General features: G+C 37.9%; 1 protein-coding gene across 2 annotated transcripts in view; it reads left to right on the top strand.

Moving 5' to 3' along the window:
* Positions 1 to 8,305, top strand: part of Senp8 (SUMO peptidase family member, NEDD8 specific) — a 21,824-nt gene extending 13,519 nt beyond the window's left edge. Inside the window, exons 1-2 of one of the 2 annotated variants that reach the window (XM_048793419.1) lie at positions 2,389 to 2,523; positions 6,911 to 8,305. In XM_048793419.1, coding sequence (XP_048649376.1) covers positions 2,506 to 2,523; positions 6,911 to 7,585 — 693 coding nt within the window. In that variant the 5' untranslated portion in view covers positions 2,389 to 2,505 and the 3' untranslated portion in view covers positions 7,586 to 8,305. Of the gene's footprint in view, positions 1 to 2,388; positions 2,524 to 6,910 lie in introns of those variants that run through there. The other variant, XM_015480470.2, reaches the window with a different exon arrangement.
* Positions 8,306 to 20,681: the final 12,376 nt, after the last annotated feature.

Below are 20,681 nucleotides of genomic sequence, written 5' to 3'. Positions count from 1 at the left end.
CGACACACACACACACACACTCACACCCTTTCTAGTGCTGGGGATTAAATCCAGGGCCTCCTGCATGTTAAGCATACACTCTACCACTGAGCTACTCTGCCAGCCCCGCATTCACTCTTATATCAAAGATAAAGCACAAGAGCACAGTCATGCCAGGGATCTATCTTTAATGACTTTGTGGCTTTATATAAAGAGACAAATGCTTTATTTTCAAGATTTTTAGGGCTTATCATTACCACTCCAAATACAAGGAATAGGGAAGAAAACAAGAGCCTATTATATACCAGACAACATAGCTGAATGTTTTCACTCATATTTTTAGTTCATCTGGCAATACTATACAAGTTTTTTTACTACCTCATTTTACAGTCCTGGAAAAATGATAAATTTTCCCAGGGTCATATAGATAGCAAGTAGCAAAGTCAGAGCCTAGACCCAAAGCTTCCTAGCCTCAAAACAAAATTGTAGGATTTTACTAATAGAACTTCATGAGGAAGTCATTGTCTCCCCCTACCTCAACTCAGTCATCTTTCTTGCTACTCCTCCAGTCTAACCATCTACCAATACCAAACACACAGGTCTATTAATTCTAAAGAGATTCATCATGAACAACACAGGAAAGCAGAAAGCCAAAGTAATAGTAGAAATGTTACAGACAATAAGTAAATTTTAGGAGGCCTCATTTCTCTCTTTTTCCCCTAATCTGTAGATTCTGACTCCCTTTTACTAATGTTACATTTATATGTCTTACATTTATTGCAACTCAGATATGCCATGAACAATGCTCATAATATAGAAAGGAGGTATTCCTGGGATGGATGTAAATGGTTCTTTTCTTAGAACCATTTTCTTTTCTTAGGTTCCTGTCTATCCCATCCCACTAATAATGATATCATCAGCTTCCCAGTCACCCCAGCTGAAACCCACAGACTGTTTCTTAATTCTCTTATCCACCTTCTTCTTATCACCTATTAAGTCTTACTGATTCTCTGTAGCATCTTTTCCTCCTTGCCTTTCCATTCCTACTACCTCTTCTCCACTTTTAGGTCATTACCTCCCACATTTACTTTCTCTTTTTAACAGGGTCTTACTAAGTTACTTAGGGCCTTGCTTAGTTGCTAAGGCTCGCTTTGAACTTATGATTCTCCTGCCTCGGCCTCCCTAGCTGCTAGGATTGACTATAGCCATCAATTCCACTGCAGCCAACAAACATTTACTTTCAATAAAAATCTAATTGATCTCTGCCTTCAATTTCTCTCCCTATCGATTAATTCCATATATTATAACTGAATTCTTAATCTTCCCTAAGCATTGACTTAGCCATTAATAGCACCTATTTCCTCCAGTATAAATTCTAAACTCCTTCACATGAAATTGAGTGCTGCATCTCTTAGCTTCTAATAATCTTCCTCTAACCCTCACTTACACTCCACCCTTACCTACATTCCACCTAATCCCACTTCATTCCAGCCACACTGGACTACTCAAGATTCTCTCCACACTTAGAGGCACTTTCCTGGTTCTCTACCACCTTAATGCCCTTCTCCATGCATCCAATTCCACTTGCCCTTCAAGAGCCCACTTTTATGCCACTTTCTCCTTGAATCCTTTCCTAGACTGGACACTTAAAAAAAAAAAAAAAAACCCTCTTAGCCAGAAGTAACTTTTCCTTCCAAGTTTCCATATGTTTTATTTGTGTCTCTTACTGGTTTCCTCCATCGTTGACTGTAAGCATCTTTGTATCACCCACAACACCTAATATTAGGTGCTCAGAAGGTGTTTATTGACTAAAAGAATTGTGTATGCAATATGTGTTCCTTAAAATAGGTTTAAACCCAGTGAATTTTAGAACTGTGGCTATTTCATTCTCATTCTGTACTTTTAGCCCCTAGCACATGGGAAGCATTCAGTAAATATTTGTTAAATTAAATAGTTTATGAGTATTGGAGTATAAATTTCTTGATCACATGATAGACATCTAAAAATACTTTGGGATTTTTTTAAAAACCTTAATTACTAGTTTCTTTACTTTATATTGACAAATACCATATGATAAAAATTGTGTATTAATAGTTTCACTTTACAGAAGGGAAAATTCAGTAGTTTATTCATGATCACATAGCCAGTGAGTAACAGAACTGAATCTAAAATTCAAGTCTTTAGATGAAATGTTTAGAGCTCATGTTCTTTGCTGAGAGGTGTTTGGCCAAAGGCTAATTTAGTTTTCTTTGCATTAGTGTTTTGGGAGTTTAATTATTATATTCATGCTGTATGAAATAGAATTAGAGTTTTGATTAATCCTTTATTTGCATGCTAGATGTTTTAAAACTCAAGACAAAACACAACTCTTTTTTTTTCTTTTTTCTTTTTTTTTTTTTTTGTGTGTGTGTGTGTGTGTGGTGCTGGAGGTCCAACCCTGGTCCTCCTCACACACAATAGGCAAACGCTACCATTGAGCTGTCTCCCAGCCCACAAAAATTGTTTTTGAAAATATTCACTCTGCCTATGGACACTCCCTCCAAGGTGAGATGATTGTACTCAAGCTCTCTTCTCTTTGTAAGCTCCTATCTCCAGCTGGCTGTAAAGGTGCAGATCTGATTTCAGCTAGCAGCATAGAGAACAGGTCCCTGGGTATTTGCCAAGCTGTGCAGTCTGGTACTCATACTATACAGTATTCATTGAAAGCATGGGGAGTGGGGTTCTGTATCTAGAAGCCTTGCTTGACCCACATGTAGACATTTCCCTTTGTATTAATATACTCTTAGATTAAGACAGATCAACAAACTGAGTACCTGATCTCCACCAAATTGCTTTTACTGAATTGCCATTTGCTCATTTGCTGTCAGGCTAGATATTAAGGATCATTGTAAGAAAAACCTTACCAAACTATTGCAGCCATCATGCCCCATATTTATGGACATTTTGGTTAAGATACACTGTGTTGACTTTTATAAAAATTCCATGAGAAAAAATATCTGATCTTAATACAAAGAAATCTTTTACCTCTTCTATGCAATTGCCTTGTTTTTACCTCATGAATATTGTGAATGTTTAACTTAACTCTCTCTGGTTAGTTGCCAAAAACCTTAGAGCCAAATTTGTGGCTTACCCATGATAAATATGCTCTATGCCTCGTTAACTTTGTTCCTGGCTCCAGTTTATATCACTGCTCTGGTTATTCTTTTTTCATTCCTTCTTAAGAAAATTTTAATTCATACCATCTTATTTATGTATAAATACATATTTTTCATTAACAGCTATATATTATTTCTGCAGTAGTTCAAATCATGATATACCATGTGTACATGATACTCCTTTTTTTAATTTATTTTTTTGGTGGACACAACATCTTTATTTTATCTTTATGTGGTGCTTAGGATTGAACCCAGCACCCCGCGCATGCCAGGGGAGCGCGCTACCTCTTGAGCCACATCCCCAGCCCTGATACTCCTTAGTTACTTAATTTACTCTAGATTTTTTTTCTTGAAGTGTATATTTATTTTTTTATATAGGTTTTGGCATGGTTTTGATTACATAAAAATAATTGTCACAAAATTGCATGTTTTAATAGTGTAACCAAATGGCAAAATAACTGGTCTAATGGTAGAATTAATTAAATTGACATCATAATTCTAGCCCTGTCTTTTACAGGAGTACTATTGTTATCTTATAATATGCTTTGTATGGTACAAATGCAGTTATCTGATCCTTGACAAAAGATGCCAAAAACATACATAGGAGTAAAAATAACCTTTTTAACAAATGGTGCTGGGACAACTAACTGGTTATCAATATGTATAAGAATGAAACTAGACCCTTACCTCTCTCCCTGAACAAAAATCAACTAAAAATTGGTTAAACACTTAGGGTCAGGGTTGTGGCTCAGTGGTAGAGTGCTTGCTTAGCATGCATGAGGCACTGGGTTCGATACCCAGCACCACATAAAAATTTTTAAAAAACATAGAAATAAAGGTATTGTGTCCATCTACAACTAAAAAATACATATTAAAAAAATTTAATGGATTAAGCACTTCAGAATTAGGCCAGAAACTATGCAACCCCTAGAAGAAAACATAGGGTCAACACTCCAGCCTTTAGGCACAGGCAATGACTTTCTCATTCAGACCCATAAAGCTCAGGAAATGATGCCAAGGGTTAATAAATGGGACAGCATTAAATTAAAAAGCTTCTGCATAGCAAAGGAAACAATTAGGAATCTAAAAAGATAACTTACAGAATGAGAGGAAATTTTTGCTACTACTCTTCTGATAGGATTAATATCTAGAATATATAAACAGCTCAAAAAACTTTATACCAAAAAAATCAAATAACCCAATTAATAAATGGGGAAATTAATTAAAGACACTTCTCAATACAAAGAAATACAAATTGAGACACTTCTCAATACAAAGAAATACAAATGACCAACAAATATATGAAAAAATGTTCATTGTCATTAACAGTTATGGAAATGAAAATCAAATCTAAACTGAGATTTCAACTCACTCCAGTTAGAATGGCAGTCATCAAGAATACAAAAATAATAAGTGCTGAAGAGGATGTGGAGAAAAAGAAACACTTTGACACTTTTGGTGGGATTGTAAATTAGTACAACCATTATGGGAATCAGTATGAAGGTTCCTCAAAAGACTTGGCATGGAACCACCATATGACCCAGCTGTACCTCTCCTCAGTATTTATCCTGAGGAATTAAGATCATCATACTACAGTGATACATGCATACACATGTTTATAGCAGCACAATTCACAACAGCCAAACTATGGAACCCAGTCTAGGTGTCTTATCAACAGATGAATGGGGGGCAGGAATGTGTTATATATACACAGCCATTTCAAAAAATGAAATTACTGCATTTGCAGGAAAATGGACGGATCTAGAGACCATCATGTTAAGAAAAATGAGTCAGACTCAGAAGGTTAATGGTCATATGTTTTCTCTCATGTGGAAATTTAGAGAGGAAAAACGAAAATAAAGGTGGGGCAGATCTCCTTAAAAGTCAAAAGGAGATCCATAAAGGAGAGAGACCAAAAACTGGAAGGTGGGAGGAAGGGAGGATGTGTTGGGAAGTGAAATTGGCCAGATTATATTGTTATATTGCATACATATATGATGATGTGATGATGTAATAGTAAATCCCATCAATATGTACGACTGGCCTGGCATGGTGGCTGGGGAAGCTGAGGCAGGAGGATCATGAGTTCAAAGCCAGCCTCAGCAAAAGCGAGGCACTAAGCAACTGCCTCTGAGTTCCAACTCCAGTACCCCCCAAAAAATGTACAACTGAAATGCCCCAATAAATGTGGGGCTGGGGAAGATATTGTGTTGCCAGGTCAATGCATAGCAGTTAACTGTTAATTCTGTTGAGTCTGTAGGTTCAACTGTTATGTCATCTTCTACATTCACCAGACCTGTTGCCTTTTTTTTTCTCCCTGGCTTGAGTCAAGCATATTTATCCCACCAGACTTTTTGCTTTTGCTGTAGGTTAGTCTTTCTATCATTTGTACAAGATGATATGTAAAAATGTTTATTCCCAAATCTCATTTGCTTTGATTGACTTGGACTTCTCTCTGGATTTTCTGAGTACCTTACTAATATCATCCAATTGATAATATAAATATTATTTGTATGACTTTTTAAACTCTTTTGGTACTATCAAGTAAATTATTTGTCCTTTTCTACAACTCTCTGAGGTGTGTAAGGCAAATAGATGCCCTTTTTACTGATGACAGAAACAAGGACAAAATCATTTAATTGCTCAAAATAATACTAGGAAATCAATGGTAAAACTAGGGCTAGACTCAGTTCTCCTGATTCCTATGTTGTATTTACCTTTCAAAAAGTTAAAAGAAGGGGTTGGTATTGTGGCTCAGTGGTAGAGCACCTGCTTCACAATGTGAGGCACTGGTTTTGATCCTCAGCACCACATAAAAATAAATAAATAAAATAAAGATATTGTGTCCATCTACAAGTAAAAAATATATTTTAAATAAAGAATTTCTAACTTACATTATAAGTGTTACATAGTCTTTATCCTGACTCTGAGGTTAAAGATGAGAAATGAGCAAAGACATATCATTTATGCTCATAGCTGGGAAGAATCAGGGATAAATTTCATTACTCTCATTATTTTCTGTTCTTGAAATTACAGTTCCTTTTAACTACAACTCTAACCACTGTTACTTTCCATTATGGAAGGAAGAAGCAATATTTTACCTCTTGAAAAGTAATGTTGAAATAAAAACTGTTTCCCTTGATAATTAGTGATTTTTCCTTCAGTCCCTTTAAAGTTATCTTTTTTAAAATAATTTTTTAGTTATAGATGGACACAATATCTTCACTTTATTTATTTTTATGTGGTGCTGAGTATCAAACCTAGTGCCTCACACATGCTAGGCAGGTACTCCACCACTGAGCCCAGCCCCTAAAGTCATCTTTAGAAAACTAAAGTTAAAAGAAGGAGTTGGGGCTGTAGTTCAGTGGTAAAGCGCCTGCCTCACACATGTGAGGTGCTGGGTTTGATCTTCAGTACCACATAAAAATAATAACTAATATAACAACTAATTTGTTGTTCGTATCATGCATATTTACTGAAGAGCCACTGCTCTGGTATTTGGTAAAAGATTAGCTATGATTTTAACCAATGTTTGCCAATATTTGCATTAAAATAGAAAATTAAAATTTCATACTTTCTGTCTGCATGGAAAAATGCCAAAGTTTTAATTCTAATTGTTCATATACAACACATAAGCTAAAGTTTCTTGAGTGTTTACTCTTAGCCAGGCATTATTGCTAAACACTTTATGTTTACCGTAACCCTATAAAAGTAGCTACTATTTACATCCTGGCTTTATTTTCAACAGTAAATATTGTCTTCTGTCTCTCCTTCAGCTCCTGGAATTTCTGAGCAGCACTGGTCAGTACAAAATGGACCCTGTAGTCTTGAGTTATATGGACAGTCTTCTGCGGCAATCAGATGTCTCACTATTAGATCCTCCAAGCTGGCTCAATGACCATATTATTGGATTTGCCTTTGAGTACTTTGCCAACAGTCAGTTTTGTGACTGCTCTGACCACGTCTGCTTCATCAGCCCTGAAGTCACCCAGTTCATCAAATGCACTAGCAGCCCATCAGAAATTGCCATGTTCCTTCATCCCCTGGACCTTCCCCACAAGAAAGTTGTATTTTTAGCCATCAATGATAACTCTAATGAGGCAGCAGGGGGAACCCACTGGAGTTTGTTAGTTTATCTTCAAGATAAAAATAGCTTTTTTCATTATGATTCCCATAGCAGAAGCAACTCATTTCATGCAAAGCAGGTAGCAGAGAAACTGGAGGCTTTCTTAGGCAGAAAAGGAGACAAACTGGTCTTTGTGGAAGAGAAAGCCCCTGCTCAACAAAACAGCTATGACTGTGGGATGTACGTGATATGTAACACTGAGGCTTTGTGTCAGAACTTCTTTAGGCAACAGCCAGAATCACTACTGCAGCTACTTACCCCTACATACATCACAAAGAAGAGGAAAGAATGGAAAGATCTCATTGCCAGACTTGCTAAAAATTAGCTATTGAAGAATGTCTGTGACTTTTGAAGTCTCCTCTTTCTACCCTTCCCCATTTATTGAATGACCCCAGTCTCAGTGCCTGAGGGAAGATGCCTGGTAGAGGAAGCTTAATTTTTTTTTTTTTTAAGAATGTCATCTTCTGCATTATCCTAGTGGAAAGTTTCACGTTAACCCTGACTTGAGAGCAATATATTCTGTGAAAATGTCTTGAAGTTATGCACCAAAACCTTAAAACAATCTTAACATTTAATATACATGAGGTTCAAATAAGACTTGTGTTTTTATTGGTGTAAAATTAATTCACTTGGTCTCTCTTATCCACATAGGCTTATTCCAAAGGAAAAACAGTCATCTGTAAAACAAATCAAGTATATATGAAACATAGAGGAATGCAAGAGAATCACAGAAGAACCAAAAACTTGTTGCATGGCCTACATAATTAAAGAGTTCCATTTGTTGGAAACAGATCAAGGCCTAACTTAATTAATAGTATGAGAATCAGTTTTTCATCTCAGTGATATCTTCCATTCACTGTGCAAAGACTTTCCTGACTATCAGCATAATCTTTGCAAATATTTGATAAAAATGATATTAGCCCATCTTGCTCCATCTGATACCTGGAATGCTCTAAGAAGGGAAATCTTGAGTATCTTTGTTAAAATAAATGGCTGTGGTGGATCTCTTAGTTTGCTCAGTAGACTTGCCACTCTAGATTGATAACAGCTTTTCTTTGCCTTGTTAGTCATACACACATTCTCTCCTTATGTCCAAAGGTCTTTGGTTCTAAAACTATAGCTGATAACTCCCCAAGATACCAGTTATTTCAGATAAATACTTTTGATTTTTGATAGCTATGGTTTTTACTCTATCCTTAATTTCACAGAACTGTCTTCAGTTATATCATGGTGATTTCAGGACTATTATCATGTCTGAAATTTAAAGTTGGTTTGTTTTCTAAATAGGAAGAAGAGTGATCTTTCTCAACCCACACACTTCATTCAAAATGCAGACAATGTAATTTTTAAAATGGGGAACCAAAAACAAAAATATTATTCACCCAAAACCACTGATGTGTTTTTTTCAGTTGTTTCAAATAATTAACAATCAGATGATGAGTTGAATACACATATTAATTCTGTTCCTCATGAGAATTAGATTGCAGTACCTAGGGGACTCAAACTAAAGATTAGCTTCAGCTATGAAACTTCTTTCAACTACCTAACCCTGCCCCCAACTCTTAATGGCCCCAAATAACCTCACCACCCAGTGACCACAGAGGCAATAACTCAGTTCCTTTTAGCCAAGAAGGGGAAAACACAGTAAGTGTAAACATACAGAGGTTATATAGCTGGCCTGAGTGAATGGGAGTTGAAACCAAAAGTCAAAGAGAAAACTACAAAAGTTTCCACTTTAGATCATTATGTTTTAGATAAAAGAGAGACCTAATAAAAGAGGGAGACAACAAAAAGATTAGGAATTGGCTGTCAACCATAGAGTGAAATAGTGGGGGACAGCAAGAAGAATAAATAATGTAAGTTGCTGATAGGCAACATTTGTAATTGTGGCTAAAGATAAGAAAGCAATTTATTTTGGTGACTCAAAAATTTTGAGTTAGGAAGCTAGTCTAGACTATGAAAGAGTTAAATCTCTGAGAAAACTTGTCTTTCTGATAATGCAAAATATGTTTGTTTAAATGCCAGACTGTCTCCCATTTGAGAGTTAATGTATAATGGGAGCAGTCTTCCTAATTCTCTGATTCATCACAGAAATAAATTATTTTTGAACTATACCAATAAGACTTTTTAAATCTAAGGTCTCCTTTATAAATACCTAGCAATGAACCTATAAAACTTTGGAGTATGTCTTTTGTAAATATTGGCATTATAAATCACAGGAAAATTTAAGAATTGACTTGTATTTCACTAGGTAACTATAAAAAGCCCTGAAATTATGCACCAGCTTGACCATACACTAATAAATGTTACATGATACAAAATATATTTTTGGCTGGTATTTTACTCCATTTGTAGAATCAAAATGATACACAATGCAAAATTCAGCTTCAAAATTCTCAAAAGGAAAGTAGGTTATTCAAAACTGAGTTAAGCTTTCAAATATTCTTTTGTATTATACCATGAATATATTCACATTTGTCCAAGTGTAGATTTCAGTGTAAAATTAAGAACAGTCACCATATGTAAATTTAGCTGTAGACAATGGTTAAAAATATTTTTTACTTATTTCAAATATGTACATCACTGTGTTTTCTAATTATTACTGTCTAAAACACAAATATCTCTGCCCTTGGCTAGGTATCTGTTGAAGTTCACAAGCATTGGTCCTAACTAGCTCAGAATAATTTAAAAATTACAAGTGGATTATATTTCTGACAGGTACCTTATTATTTTGACTATACTATAATTTTTAGTATATCCATATTGACCTTATGTTTTAGTAATAGGCATCCCATTGAAATGGCAAAGAAGAATTCTCGGTCTCATGGTTATTTACTCATAAATGAAAATGCATTTTTTTCTTTCACAGAAAAGGAGAAAATAATTACAGAATTTACATGGTGTAGTATTAGAACAGTAAATGTTTTAATCAACTCTAAGCCCTGCCTTATAAACTTAAAACCTCAGGCAAGTTTGAGATTAAGAGCCTTATCTACAAAATAAAGACAGTCTGTCTATGCAGGTACTATCATATGTAAAGCATATGATAGATACTCAAGCCTTATTTCCCTTTTATCCTACTCTCCAATTTTATTTTAAGACTATAGCAAGTTTGAAAACGTAGTTTTATGTTACCATGCAACTAAACAGCTATTAGAAAAAAGGGCCTGATAAAAATATTATTAGGTACAAAAAAGAAATTTATTCAAGGATAGTAAATAGCATCAAGTAACCTTTATATCACTATAATGTGCAGGGTACTTTATACATGTGTACACATGCATACGCACATAAATGCATCTTAAGGTATATAAAGTCCCTTGAACATTGTAAAGGTTATACACAAACAAAATCTCATTTAATTCTCTTTTTTTCTAATTGTTTGTGTTCTCAGTTTATGAATGAGAAACAGTCACATTGCTTCCATCTCGCCTTCTCACACTTTCCACCTGCTCCTTTCTCCTCTAAGAATATAGTGGCAAGAATCCCTCGCTTGAACATTTTAAATGTAATCTTGCTTCACTTTCTATATTCATGTATTCTGGTATATTGCAGAAACCAATAATGAGAAATTATTTCAACTGCTAGGCAGCAGGACCTATATAATAACTGACTTTGTTTTATACATTAGGTCATATTTGGATCAGATCCTTGTATCAACCTATTGATCCAAGGCACTTTAAAAGCCCTACATTGTATTTCCTGTATTAAATCACCTTTCATATTCCATGTACATAAAAGATGGAAAGTGAAACAAAAGCAGTGTGGAGAACCCCATAAAAAAAAAAAAGCCTTTAGGAATTGCATTGCATCAAAAAAATCAGGACTAAGCAAAGATGGAGTGCACTGCACAAAAGTGGAAAAATTGATCAATAAGTACCAAAATGAGGTTGAAATTCCACTAAGGAAAACCCACTTAAATGAAATGTTCTAATGCAGGGGAAAACTAGCATTCCAGAGTGTCAAAGGAAGTCAAAGACTTCCTCCTCAAATCTGCAAAGTCCTCACCCCACCCTCACTCTCCTACTTTAAAGAGAAAAAGAAGGCACCAGAGATGAACTCCTCAAACTTTCCTGACAACAGATCTACAAACTTAACTGTGTCTATACTGATCTTTTTTTATTATTTATTTTGTAGTTGTGGCTTTGTTTTATACATTAGAACAGCATGCCTTTATTTTTTTTTTTTTTAATGCGGTGCTAAGGATCGAACCCAGTGTTTCACACATGCTAGGCAAGCACTCTGCCACTGAGCTACAGCCCCAGCCCCTCTATACTGGTCTTGAAGCCTTCACTTCTCTTCCAGAGACCCTCAGAGTTAAGGCTAATTCCTCCATCTGTGCACAGGGATCTTGTGCAAACAATTCCTTCACACATCTGTCAACATCCTCTACTGGCTCCTTTCCACCAGCATTTAAATGTGTAAAATCTCCCCATCTTTCCCCATGTCTCCTCTACTGACCTTTGGCTTCCTTCCCTTCATGGTCAGATCTACAGTGTCTATAATCAGTATTACAATGCCTCACCTCCCTCCCACTTCTCAACCCACTTTAGCCTGGATTCTGCCCCCATTACTCCACACAAAAATATTCTAAGATCACTAGTCCTTATTTTATTAGGCCTCCTAGCAACATTAAACCCTCCTTTTCAAACCACTCTTCCTTTAACTGATGTGAAACCTTGTTTTGTCTTCCTTCTCTGATCACTATTTGCCAGCTTCATTTTCTTCTCTACATCATATAGTTCTCTTCTCACTGTACCGGATTTCTAGGCTCTCCCATTCACTCCCATGGTATGACAGATTAGGTACTTCAGACCTTCTCTCCTGAACTCTCCCCAACTTCAACCTGTACATCCATTTATCTATATACTGGACACCCTCACTTGGGTATTTCATAAGATTCTCAAATACAACAAATCCCCCAAACTCATCTTCCCCCGTCAAACCTACCGCTCCACCCACTTCTAGGTAGAAATCTAGAAGCCGTCCTTCACTATTTCTCTCACAGACTTCACATCTATCAACCTTCTAATCCTGTTGATTCTACATCACAAGTATCCTTTATTTATTTGTTTATGTGGTACTGAGGATTGAGCCCATTGGTACTTTACCACTGAGCCACATCCCCAGCCCTTTTTATTTTTTATTTTAAGATAGGGTCTCATTAAGTTGCCTAGGGCTTTGCCAGATTACTGAGGCTGTCTTTGAACTTTTGATCCTCCTGCCTCAGCCTCCCCAGTCTCAGGCCTGTGCTACCACACCCAGCACAAGTATCCTTTAAATCCATGTATTTCTCTACAGTGCCACCACTTGAACCCAACTATTCTCTCTCTTCTGGACTGCAGCAACAACTTCAAATTGGTCTCCCAGGGTTCACTCTCCCCACCCACTCTACATTCTGCCAGTACCTTCAATAAAGCATAATCTGGTACTTCCCTTCTTTTGCTTCTTCGAATGCCAGCTCACTCTTATTTTCGATGGGTGCCCTTTTTCCTTTTTCCTATTTGCTATTCTGTCCCTCTCTTTTTTCCATACTCCTCAAAAGGGAACTGATATAGTCTCTCCCTAGGGAAATCTTTTGTTTTTGTTTTTTGTTTTTTTTTGGGGGGGGGGTGTTTTGTTTAGGTTTTTTTTTTTTTTTGTACCAGGGATTGAACCCAGGGGTGCTTAACCACTGAGCCACATCCTCAGCCATTTTTATTTTTTATGTTGGGACAGGGTCTAAGTTGCTTTAGACTAAATTGCTGCAGCTGTCTTTCAATTTGCAATCTTCCTGCCTTGGCCTCCAGAGCCACTGGGATTACAGGTGTATGCCACTGCACCCAACCCTAAGGGAAATCTTGCTTGATGTACCAGATCAGTTTACTTTCTTGTTGATTGCCTGGCATCATGAATCCTCTCAATCCTCTCAATGGTGTTGTGTCTCTTTCCAGCTACACTGTTAAGAGCCAAGGAGGCCAGATACCAGGTCTCACATCTTTTTTTTTTTTTCTTTTTAAATTTTTTTTGTAGTTGTAGATGGATAATACCTTTATTTTATTTGTTCATTTTTTTTTATTGTTGGTTGTTCAAAACATTACATAGTTCTTGATATATCATCTTTCACACTTTGCTTCAGTGGTGCTAGTGATCGAACCCAGTACCTCACATGTGCTAGGCCAGCGCTCTGCCACTGAGCTACAGCCCCCACCCCAGGTCTCACATCTTTACCCTGCTGCTTAATACAGTGTCTAGCATATAGAAACTCATTATTATTTGTTGAATGGATAAATGATATAAAAGCTATTTATTAAAGAAAAACAGTCAAATTCCTTCCATGGCATAGCAGCAAAAATCAAAATGTCATAATCAGTGTAACTTTTCAAGATTGTGTAACAGCAAGCTATGGGGGAGAGGGTTGATGAACTTACACCACTTCACAGAAAATTAGGAATTCACTATGTAAATCTAGCCATGAACAGCTCTTTAATTGATGTGCTAATTTCTTAGAGATTTTCACATAGCAAGCACTATCTTAAAGGTAACATTACAAGTTAGTAGACTGTGATTTTCTTAGCCATGCCCACAGTGTCGGGCTTTTTAGTTAGCTCTTATTTGAGGTTGTTATGAATAGTGGCACTACAAACACTCTTCGTTAATAACTATTCTTTTTTTATTTTTGGTACCAGGGATTGAACTCCTCGGCCCTATTGTGCATTTTATTTAGAGACAGTGTTTTACTTAGTGCCTCCCTGTTGCTGAAGCTGGCTTTGAACTCCCAATCCTCCTGCCTCAGCCTCGCAGAGCCATTGGGATTGCACACCACGCCCAGCCATTAATATCTTTTTTTATTTCAAATTTTCTCCTTGAGGAATGCAAAACAGGGATTAAAATGTGAAATCAGTATTCCATAAGTAGGTAAAATGTGTCAATTTGGTGGGTGGGCAGTGGCAGAGATTGAACCCAGGAGCACTTTAACCACTGAATAATATCTCCAGCCCTTTATTTATGGATTGATTTTTTTGAGATAGGGTCTTGCTAAGTTGCTGAACTTTGAATTTGTGATCCTCCTGCCTCAGCCTCCTAGTTTCTGGAAATACAGATGTGAACAACCATGCCTGGCTCAATTTTTTAAAAGACACCCAAACATATCTAATGAATGATTTATATCCCTTTCACATATAGCTAGGGAGTTATCTTAAAAAATTATATATATATTTTTTTCTAGAACCTGAACTCCTAACCAACATGCTATGCTCTATCTTGATTCTTTAAAATGTTTTTATAGTAGATGGACATAATACCTTTATTTTATTTTTATGTGGTGCCTCACACGTGCTAGGCAAGTGCTCTACCACTGAGCCAAACCCCAGCCCTCTATCTTGATTTTTAGTGGTAGTATTTTTCCTGTTTTATTTCATAAACATAAAAAATGCTATTAAAGGGGCTGGGATTGTGGCTCAGCGGTAGAGCGCTCCCCTTGCACGGTTGGGACCCGGGTTCAATCCTCAGCACCACATAAAAATAAAGGCATTGTGTTGTGTCCATCTACATCTAAAAAATAAATAAATAAATAAATAAAAATGCTATTAAATATAAAAATTTAGGACTGGGGTTGTGACTCAGTGGTAGAGTGCTTGCCAGGCATGCATGAGGCACTGACTTTGATCCCTGGCACCACATAAAATAAACAAATAAAATTAAGGTGTTGTGTCCATCTACAACTAAAAAAAAATTTAGGGGCTGGGCATGTGGCTCAAGCGGTAGCGCGCTCGCCTTGCATGTGTGCGGCCCGGGTTCGATCCTCAGCACCACATACAAACAAAAGATGTTGTGTCCGCCGAAAACAAAAAAAATAAATATTAAAATTCTCTCTCTCACTCTAAAAAATAAATAAATAAATAAAATTTTTTTAAATTTATATAAAAATAAAATTTTAGAATTGAAGAGAATTCTGCTGCCATGTATAACTGATTAGAACAAATAAATAATTTTTAAAAATAAATTTAAAAAAATAAAAAACTTAAAAATAGCCTTACTGATTTCCTCAAGTATGACAGGCTTTTTCTCGAGAGAGCTTGTTGTTTTGTTGAGGTAAACATCTAGATGGATCTGTATGATTAAGAAAATTAGGCTCCTTGGGTTTAATCTATCTAAGGAGGATTCAAGAGATGTCAATTATTCCAAATAATAATATGGGAAAAATCTGGATTTTTCATTGGAAACCCTAGAGAAAAAGAATGGGGCCTAAAAAAGAAAGAAGTGGGGGGCTGAGGCTGTGGCTCAGCGGTAGCGCACTTGCCTGGCATGTGTGAGGCACTGGGTTTGATTCTCAGCACCTCATATAAATAAATAAAATAAAGGTCTATCAACAACTAAAAATTATTTAACAAAAAAAAGAAAGAAAGAAGTGGAATGAGGATCAGTAAAGAGAACTGAGATGAGACGCATCCTAGAAACAGGGCAAAAGATGGGAGCCTACTGGAAGTCAGGGCCATTGAGAAGTCTCCTACCACTGTAAAGAATAGCTATTAAATTTCTACAACCAAATATTTATATGTCAAATTTGAAGTTTTCTACTTTGTAGTATCGCCTTCATTAACTCTAGACCTTTCAGACAATTCGAAGACATCCAAACATCTTTGTGGCAAGTCATTTGGAGAAATGAAGGATAACGAATGGTACATCATAAGGCAAAAAGGCAACAGCCAAAGGAACAGGGGACCATGGACAAACAGGCTGCATCATGTTCTGACCCAGGAGATACAGAAGCAACCTCAGAAATCTTTGGAGAACTTGAGGTCTCAGAACTTCCCATAGTGGTTGGAAATGGACGTTGGGCCATTTTTATGCTGAAAGAATGACTGTAAACATTAAATTATTTGAGATTATCCAGGTCAGAAACTTCTGGGTTACATTCAAGTGAGAAAGCATTTATTGAGCCACAGTAAAATAAATTTGATTTATTAGCAACATTTGTTACAGACGCTGCCCTGATGTATGGTAATTAGCTTTCAGGACTCTGAACGCTTCTGGATTTTCTCCTTCCTCATCAGGCTCTACTCTGTTTCCTTTGCCAGTTGCTTCTTTTTCCCTCTTCCCATCTCTCATATATGGTGGACCTCAGGACTGAGTCTTCCAGCCTCTCCTCTTTCAACAGACACTCAGTCCCCTGGTGATCTCATCCAGTTTTATGTTTTAAAATGCCATCCATATGTTGACAGCTTCCAAATTTCTATCTCCCAGTCTCTCTCCTGAACTCCAGACTCATATAACCCATTGACCATCTGCTATCCTCACTTGAATGTCTAAAATTAATCTCAAACTTAACATACAATACTACATTTCTGATCCTCCTCCCCAAAGCTGTACCACTCCTGGCTTTCTTCATCTCCATCCTTTCTGGCCCCAAATCATGGAGTCTTCCTTAATATACTTTTTCTGTAATCATGTCATCTCTAGGTTCACAGGCAATCCTATTGCTTTTACCTTCAGAATATATCCAGAATCTACCCATTTCTACCATCTCCACTTCTACTATCCTAGTCAGAACTACCATCATCACTTACTTAAATTATTACAGAAATCTCCTAACTTATCTCCCTGCTTCTATCTTTTCTTCTCTAGCAGCCAAGGATTATCATTTTAAGACCTATATTATAAAAGATTACTACTCATTCATCTCCCTATTTCATCTGGAGTCAAAGCCAGAATTCGTATAGTGGTCTTAGATGACCTCCCTCCCCTCCCCCACTTTGAGCTCATCAAATCCTGTCTCTCTTGTTCTCTCTTCCAGCTGTGCCTGTACCCTCGCTCTTCCTGAACAAGCCAGGCATCCTCCCACTTTATTTTTTTTAAAAGGAGAGAGAGAGAGAGAAATTTTTAATATTTATTTTTTAGTTTTCGGTGGACACAACATCTTTGTTTGTATGTGGTGTTGAGGATCGAACCCGGGCCGCACGCATGCCAGGCGAGCACGCTACCGCTTGAGCCACATCCCCAGCCCCATCCTCCCACCTTAGACCTTATGCATTTGCTATTCACTCTCCCTGGAAAATTCCAAAAAGCTTCTTCTCTCACTTCCTTTAAATCTTTGCTTAAATATCAGCTTCTCAAATAGACCCTCAATGACCACCCTCTTCAAATGGCAATCTCCTACCAACTTCTCCAGTACCTCCTTTTCTTATTGTATTTTTTTCTCTTTTCCCTTTAGCATTTATCTCCTTCTGACATAATATATAATTTATTATCTTCATTGATGATTGTCTTTCTCCCTCCCCTGGCCACGAGAATATATAAGCTCCATGAAGGGAACATCTTTATTTGCCTTTTTCAATAATATATCCCAAGCATTTAGCACCGTGCCTAGCCTGTGATAGGCACTCAATTATAATTTTTGAATGAAAATCTGTCCCCCTGCCAACAGAATGAGAATCGGAGTCCACAATTTTGTAAAACACAGGTACTTTCCTTTAGTCCAGAAATTGAAAAACTTTTCTTTAAAAGGTCAAATGGTAAACATTTTAGGCTTATAGGTCATACAGTCTTTATTCTAACTACTAATTTCTGCCCTTGGAGCTCCCAAATATCTAGAGACAACACAGAAACAAATAGGTGAGGCTGTGTTTCAATAAAACTGTTTACAAAAATAATCTGGCCAGTAGACTGTCCTTCACTGAGTCCTGCTTTAGACAAGACACATCTTTGTAAATCAAGTTTTTTCACTGACAGGCCAGGCTCTACCAATTGACAAAAACAAAATTCTAGAAAGGTGAATGCCAATGTAGGAAAATTACAGATTAGTAGCTTCTCTGTCTGCAGACAGATTGGGATTAGGCGTTGCTTACTCAAAGTGGCCCTTCAGTAAGATGTGACTTAGGGGGTTGGGCAGGAAAAGAAATCCTGGCATTGGCGGCTTTCTTGCTAATGAGTCCAGAGCACATTATCTGTGGCTCTGGATCATCCTCTAGAGGTTTCTAATGTGCAAAATAATCTACTTCTGAAGGCTTTTTTTTTTTTTTAAATGCCATTAAATTCTTTGGTATTGATGATAAATTTCCTTGGACAAGTAAACCATTTTTACTTGTATCAGCTATTCTAAAAGTCAATAGACTGATGCAGTATATTAAGAAAATACTTGTTGTGCCAGAGGTATAGCTCAAGGGTGGGGACATATCTCAATGGTAGAGCATAAGGCTCTGGGTTCAATCCCTAGCATGACCAAAAAAAAAAACCTTCCAAGGTCCAGGTCCTAAATTCCTGCCATTCAGGCTAATGATTCTCAATCAGGGACAGTCTTTTTCCACCCCCACCCTCACCCCAGAAATATCTGGCAATGTCTGTAGATATTTTTGTTTGTTGCAGCCAGAGGTGGGGGCTACACCGGCATCAGGTGGGCAGAGGCAAGGATGTGGATAAGTGTTCATACACAGGATAACCTTCTATGACAAGGAATTACCCAGCCCAAAATGTCAGTAGTGCTGAAGTTGAAACCACAATCTAGATTATTCTATGGGACTTTTAAACCACCTTATATTCCACTGCCAAACCAATCTTCCTAAACCATCAAATATACTCATCACACCTAAGCTGCAACAGCTCCAGTAGCTCCTCACTGCCCCGAAGACCAAGTCTCTTTTTTCATCATGGTATTTAGATCCTAAGCGATTTTGCTCACTTACACTTCTGTTCTGCAGCAGGAACTCTACTTCTCTGAAGTTTTCACTGGTACCACCCTCTGCGCCCACCGTCCTTTGACTGACACAATCCCCTAAACACAAGTTTTGGGAGGATCCTCCCCACATCTCTCCTCTGATCCAAATCTTACTCATTCTTTGAAGCCCACACATGCTGCACACCTCTGTGCCACTGAGTCAGTCAGTCTGTACCCATCCTGGGCTCACTGGTTCTTAGATACATAGCTAATCCTTCAAGGTACCCCTCATTAAACTCCCTGAAGGGGTCAGTACTGAATTTCTGACCTATTGATCTCTGTTTCCACAGTATAAAGTACAAAAACCGTATTATTGAGAGTTAAATGATATAACAAGCATAAGAACTCCCTGGTATACAGGTACTCAGAAAATGATAGTGTCATGGTATCTATAGAAGCATATATTCAGCAGTCCATAGAAAGTGCTTAATAAATTGCTTAAATATAGTTATGTGCTAAAGATAAAACACCATTCAGATTAGCCTGGTATTTGGAACTAGCAACAAAGAAAAACTTCCATCAGAAATCCTACACCAATTAACACGCCTTCGTGCTAGACTGAATCCAGGAGCAGTGGGTGTCACATTTTCCCAAAGTGGTGCCTAAGCCAACCTTTCTGCATTTAGCAAGTTAATGAACAGCTTGTGAGTAATTCTTTTCCCACCCCACTCTGGCCCAATTTAGAAGGCTGCCAATAGGATGTCAACATTCCAAATTTTCTACATTGCTGGGGACCCAGCTCTGTTCCCCCCAGATACTTCTGCTTTAAGCCACTGGAGGGTCTGATGTCCCTAGGGAAGTCATATCAATGGGGGTGAGGCTGTAATGTGGCCTTGGCCTTCCCCCAGACGGAAGAGAGCCTCGTTTCAGATCCTGTGAGAGGAGAAGTGAGTGGGGGCATCACATTTCCCAGCAGCCTAGGTTTGGCTTTGGGCCAGGCACTGAGTGGCAAACAAGAAGGAACACATTCCGGGAAGGCAAGGAACCCTGCCAACACGAAGGCAGCCCAGCATGCAGAGCCCTGCTGGGTGCCAGGTGCTCCCTGTCTCTGTGGAGGTCAGGCACGCAGAGGGATGAACTCTAGTTTCTATGGATTATGGTTTCAGAGGCTTTAACTTCCTCCCTCCCTCTCGCCTCCAGTGGATGAAGCGTAAGCAACCGTTAAATTTCAAACCTCTGTGCTTTGGGGTCCAACTCATGCTCTCTAAGTAAAGTAGAAGGAGATAGTGTCACTACCATCCTGAAATCACACTGTATGGGGGCAGGGGGAGCCAGATTTCTTTAATTCTGTTCCCTGAGTGAGAACAGCCAGGGATTTTGAGCCCTAGAAGCTGAGCTCTTCACCCTTGCCCCTCCACCCTTACAGCCCAGACACACACACACGTGTTCTTCATACCTGACAGACCTTCAGAAAGTCTGGAGAGCCCTTGGAAATGCTTTCCTTTCAGAATCACTGCTGGCCTTTCCTCAGGCTTGGGGAGCGGGAGGAGCAAAGGGGAAAGGGATAGAACTATTCCTTGAGGGCTAAATGGCCACAGGAGCTGGCCTGGAGGGTCCCTTCTTCCATTGCACAGGGGGCGCGCTGGACTTGGAAGAAGCCTGGGCCCTTTTTCATCCAGCAAGGAGACAGCAGGGATCTTGCTCTGAGAAAGGAGAATCAAGTCTGTTACCTCTTTGGCTCCAGGTCTTCCTGCTGGACTTTGCTGCCACCTAGTGGGTCAGTTTTCCT

Source organism: Marmota marmota, unplaced genomic scaffold, assembly GCF_001458135.2.
Source record: "Marmota marmota marmota unplaced genomic scaffold, marMar, whole genome shotgun sequence".
In the NCBI taxonomy this organism is placed as follows: domain Eukaryota; kingdom Metazoa; phylum Chordata; class Mammalia; order Rodentia; family Sciuridae; genus Marmota; species Marmota marmota.
This window is presented reverse-complemented; position numbering and strand designations above follow the sequence as displayed.